At 32.0% G+C, this 5236-nt stretch overlaps 1 protein-coding gene across 1 annotated transcript; it reads right to left on the reverse strand.

Annotated features, from left to right (window-relative positions):
• Positions 1–2203: 2203 nt before the first annotated feature.
• On the reverse strand, positions 2204–4053 carry LOC126744323 (MORN repeat-containing protein 4 homolog). Its single transcript, XM_050451714.1, has 4 exons — positions 4000–4053; positions 2951–3137; positions 2783–2892; positions 2204–2728 (listed from the first exon to the last, which is right to left on the reverse strand). The coding sequence occupies exons 1-4, from the start codon at positions 4016–4018 to the stop codon at positions 2574–2576; spliced, it is 471 nt and encodes a 156-aa protein (XP_050307671.1). The 5' UTR covers positions 4019–4053; the 3' UTR covers positions 2204–2573.
• Positions 4054–5236: the final 1183 nt, after the last annotated feature.

Raw genomic sequence — 5236 nt, forward strand, 5'->3', positions numbered from 1 at the left:
ATTTTTTAACTACGGGCTTTCAAAGTTTTTTATAAAAATATGCATCTTTACCTTACACTCTGAAAATGGTCAACTTTGAAATTTTTTTCTGAGAAAACTAATGAATTTCAAACGTATCTGCAGTTATTTTTAGAATGTTTAGAGTTTTCTAAATCATTTGGTACCATTGGAACAGTCCTATGTTTGATAATTTTTTAACTACGGGCTTTTAAAGTTTTTTATTAAATTATGCATTTTTGCCTTACAATCTGAAAATGGTCAACTTTGAAATTTTCTTCTGAGAAAACTAATGAATTTCAAACGTATCTGCAGCTATTTCTAGAATGTTTAGAGTTTTCTGAATCATTTGGTACCACTGGAACACTCCTACGTCTCATAATTTTCCAACTACGGGCTTTCAAAGTTTTTTATAAAATTATGCATCTTTGCCTTACAATCTGAAAATGGTCAACTTTGAAATTTATTTCTGAGAAAACTAATGAATTTCAAACGTATCTGCCGCTATTTTTAGAATGTTTAGAGTTTTCTGAATCATTTGGTACCACTGGAACACTTCTACAACTTATAATTTTCCAACTACGGGCTTTCAAAGTTTTTTATTAAGTTATACCATCTTTGCCTTACAATCTGAAAACGGTCAACTTTGAAATTTTTTTCTGAGAAAACTAATGAATTTCAAACGTATCTGCAGCTATTTTTAGAATGTTTAGAGTTTTCTGAATCATTTGGTACCACTGGAACACTCCTACATCTTATAATTTTTCAACTACGGGCTTTCAAAGTTTTTTATTAAATTATGCATTTTTGCCTTACAATCTAAAAATGGTCAACTTTGACATTTTTTTCTGAGAAAACTAATGAATTTCAAACGTATCTGCAGCTATGTTTAGAATGTTTAGAGTTTTCTGAATCATTTGGTACCACTGGAACACTTCTACATTTTATAATTTTTCAACTACGGGCTTTCAAAGTTTTTTATTAAATTATGCATTTTTGCCTTACCATCTGAAAACGGTCAACTTTGAAATTTTTTTCTGAGAAAACTAATGAATTTCAAACGTATCTGCAGCTATTTTTAAAATGTTTAGAGTTTTCTAAATCATTTGGTACCACTGGAACAGTCCTACGTCTCATAATTTTCCAACTACGGGCTTTCAAAGTTTTTTATTAAATTATGCATTTTTGCCTTACCATCTGAAAACGGTCAACTTTGAAATTTTGTTCTGAGAAAACTAATGAATTTCAAACGTATCTGCAGCTATTTTTAGAATGTTTAGAGTTTTCTGAATCATTTGGTACCACTGGAACAGTCCTGCGTCTTATAATTTTTCAATTACAGGCTTTTAAAGTTTTTTATAAAAATATGCATCTTTGCCTTACAATCTGAAAATGGTCAACTTTGAAATTTTTTTCTGAGAAAACTAATTAATTTCAAACGTATCTGCAGCTATTTTTAAAATGTTTAGAGTTTTCTAAATCATTTGGTACCACTGGAACAGTCCTACGTCTCATAATTTTCCAACTACGGGCTTTCAAAGTTTTTTATTGAATTATGCATTTTTGCCTTACAATCTGAAAAGGGTCAACTTTGAAATTTTTTTACTTGCGGTTATTTTAAAAATGTTTGGAACCTTCTCAATCGTTTGGTACCACTGGAAAAATCATACGCCTTCAATTTTTTTCCTGGGAAAATTAATACTTTTTCAACACATTTTCCAATATTATAGGAATATTTGTTTTTGTCTGGGAAAGTGATACGACTAAGCATTTTTTAAATATTAATTAAAAATATTGGTGGGTAGGATTCTTTTGCCTCAAGGATTCTCTTATAGAAAGAGAGGCCTTACATACAACTTTAAGGGTTTCTCTTGTAGAATTACAAAAAATATCATTTCTCTTTTCTTATATAAATACCTGGAAACAGGAAAAAACAACCTCAAAAGCCTGGAAGGAAAAAAAACATCATCTCTTCCAGGCAGTTGTAGTGTTATATTAATATGTTTGTTTTGAACGCCTAGAAGAAGTTAATAATGACATTAATTATAATTTTAATAATAATATTAATTTATTTATTTGGCATATAGGTGCTACAAGGATATTGTATAATAATTACTTAATCCCATATACAAAGAAAAAAAATCAAAATTTCAGACTATGGCAATAAAAGAGCCTTGAAAGACACAAAAAATTAAAACCACAGAACCATTTTTTATAATTTATTTGTAGTATGTACAGGTTTTTATGGTAAATGGAAAATGCCCAAATTAGGAAGTTACATCTTGATATGTAAGTAATTTTTTACTCCAGTTGTTCAAGCAGGATGCTAAGTTTATTATACCTTTATGATCTGTGAGAAATTCAAAAAAATTTACATTCCTCTGTAAGACAACTTTCAATACGTGACTTAGAGCTTACCTGTGTTGATTCCCATATTTTAAGCTAGTAATAGTATTTAGAAATTCTATTTTTTGTTCTTAATAAATGAATGCTTTGTATAGGAATATTAAGACTTTATTTTTTAATTAAAATAGGGATATTATGAATATTGAAACTCCTAGTTAAAAAAATCATATTTAGGCACAAAGAAACTTAGTTCTAGCAGTAAAAGCGACTTTCTGAGCCTTCTGAACGGTATCGGAGCAACCCCTGCGCCTCTTCAGCTGACATTCCTGGAAATATCCCTCGTTCCTGGGAAACCCGTGAGTGTCATCGTTAAACGTGGTCAAACCTACAATTACATTATTAACATCCAGAAGAAAATATTCGTCTCGGATCTACTCACCGAGTCCCCATATCTTCCCGCCGCGGAACTCTCCTTCGTGTCTAGTGCCATCGGCTCTCCAAAACACTCCGTATCCATGGAACCACCCCTGGAAAAACTCACCCTCGTACCTAAAAAATATTGACAAAAGCACGTTTTGAGTTTTTGAGCGATTGATTTTGCTTTCACCTGGCTCCATCGGGAAACGTGAGCACTCCCAGTCCATGAAATAGGCCCTCGTCAAAACAGCCATCGTACCTTATCCCACCTGGGAGCAGTAGGTGACCGTCTCCTTGCATGGTTCCTTTATTATTCCAGGAACCCACGTAGGTGGAGCCGTTTTTAAAGCGGAAACCACCAGTGGCGTTCAGTGGGACTGAAAACAACCATTTTATAATAATAATAATAAGCAGTTTTTATTTACCAGCCTACAATAAAAAACATATATACAGGGTGTTCATTTGAAAACTGACCATCACGGATTTATTTAAAAAAGAAACGCCGAAATACGTCAAAAGGTTTATCAAGGGGGACAACTGTCTAACCTAAAATTACTTCACCCCCTTGCACCCTCTGGCCCCCAGGGTCATCCCCTTAAAAATTTTAAATGGCAAGGGGTATCGAGTAATAGCTTGTTTAAAAGGTCTTTCGAAGTCTCTTATTTTGACGTTTGATTTTTTTAAATCGGTCGATTCGTTTTCGAGAAAATTAGAAAAATCTTTGGGTATCCTAATTTGTTCAGATAGAAAACAAAAACGTGAAAATATCAGTTTTTATTTCAATAAGTGTTCAAAAGGTTCCCTTTTGAATTATTGCTGTAATATTTCTGCAATATAACGAACTTTGCTGCAATATAACACGCCGACAGGGAAAGGGTTAAACAAAGTGAGAGTGCAACTACCTTAAAGGCCAAACAAGTTGTAGACTCCAGAAATCAGTAAGAGTAACTCGCGCACTAGTTCTATCTTCCTTACTCTTCTAAAGAGGATCTAAAAAATATTGTATTTATCCTGGCAGCCCTAATAAGGATAATGGAAAACTGTTATTAAATTGTCATCGGTCCTTGATACATGTGCAAAGTTTCAAGTTAATCAGACTTTTAAAAACTAGTGAAAATTAAGCTTAATTGCAGGTTACAAAGTTAGAATTTAACCGTACTACAGATCAATCTAAATATAAGTTCGAGACTTTTGACCAAACTTGTGGTCTTTTATAATTAAAATTAAAAGTATACTTACGAGTTGTTTCTTGAGTCATTGCTGCTAGGCCAACTGACACTCTATATTGATTTGTTTGTTTTTTTATAATTTAATTAGAAATTTTAAATTGGATTAACGGAGGGACGATCCTGGATATTCATGTGAACAGGGAGGGATTGATTTAGTTTTTGATAGTGACTTAGGTGTTCAAATTATTAGATATTTGATTTTAGGATTGGGTACTCTGAAAAAAAATATGAGTACCATGTTGATGGATTTTTCTTGATTTTTAGGAAAGTTTTTATGATTTTATTTGGGTATTAGAAGTATGAAAAATCCGGTATTGGGTTCTCTAGAAGCAAATAGCTGAGAATGAGTAGAGATGGGTTGTTATTTATTGATCGATTATTTTTTAACTGTTATTCCTCAACAACATTACGCAACTGTTGTCGTTCGTCTAAAATAAAAGGTATAAAATAACTATAGAAGTTGAGATATGCAACCGTTTTTAACCTTGTAAACATGGTTGTAACATAGCAAAAACTGAATGGGAGTACAAGCAGTTCGTCATGAAATTACGTTCTGCGCATGCAGCCGACCCGGGTTCAATCCCTAATATAAACTTTTTAATAATTTTCTCGATAATTTTTAAATCCGATGGTGAACTTAAAGTTATTAAAATTGAAATAAAAAGCATAGTTGTAAAGAATTGTAACCAACTTTAATAACCTGCAAAATAAGGAGCAATTGGTTACACAAAATAAAAAACAAAAACTCAAAAAACATTTTACATATAAGAAAAAATAATAGAAACTTGAACTCAAAATATAAAAAAAATCGGTATAAATTCGTATTAATCAGTCAGGATTACACTAATCGTCATTTTGATTAATGAACATAATGTTTTTTACCTTTGTACTTGATATTCTATTTCGGCGATCGCTTATAATTTGCCCCGTTTTAGAAAACATTCTTTCACAAGGTACAGATGTGGCTACTGTACCAAATTTTAATTTTATTAGTTGATTTAGGAAGGGGTAGTTATAACTATTGTTTTTGCACCACTTTAACGGATTTTCGGTACGTTCTAATAATGGCTCCTCCAAATATCTTTGAATTTCAATAATGGCACGTGCTTGTGATGAATGACTCGGAGTTATATTTGCAGCTTTCTTGTCAAATGAATTCCAAATTAAAAACGGTTGTTGTGTTTCCGAAACCTGTTGCATTTTTTCTTCCAAAGTGATGTTTTTTTCTTGATTTTTTTGCTCTATTA

The sequence above is a fragment of the Anthonomus grandis genome, chromosome 13, assembly GCF_022605725.1.
Source record: "Anthonomus grandis grandis chromosome 13, icAntGran1.3, whole genome shotgun sequence".
Taxonomy (NCBI): Eukaryota; Metazoa; Arthropoda; class Insecta; order Coleoptera; family Curculionidae; genus Anthonomus; species Anthonomus grandis.

Excerpts from the sequence above, each read along its gene's own strand:
- LOC126744323 (XM_050451714.1), bottom strand. Across the intron at positions 2,893-2,950 it reads ACGTTTCCCGATGGAGCCAG|GTACGAGGGTGAGTTTTTCC; the intron begins GTGAAAGCAAAA and ends AATATTTTTTAG. Across the intron at positions 2,729-2,782 it reads CGGGAAGATATGGGGACTCG|GTTTGACCACGTTTAACGAT; the intron begins GTGAGTAGATCC and ends ATGTAATTGTAG.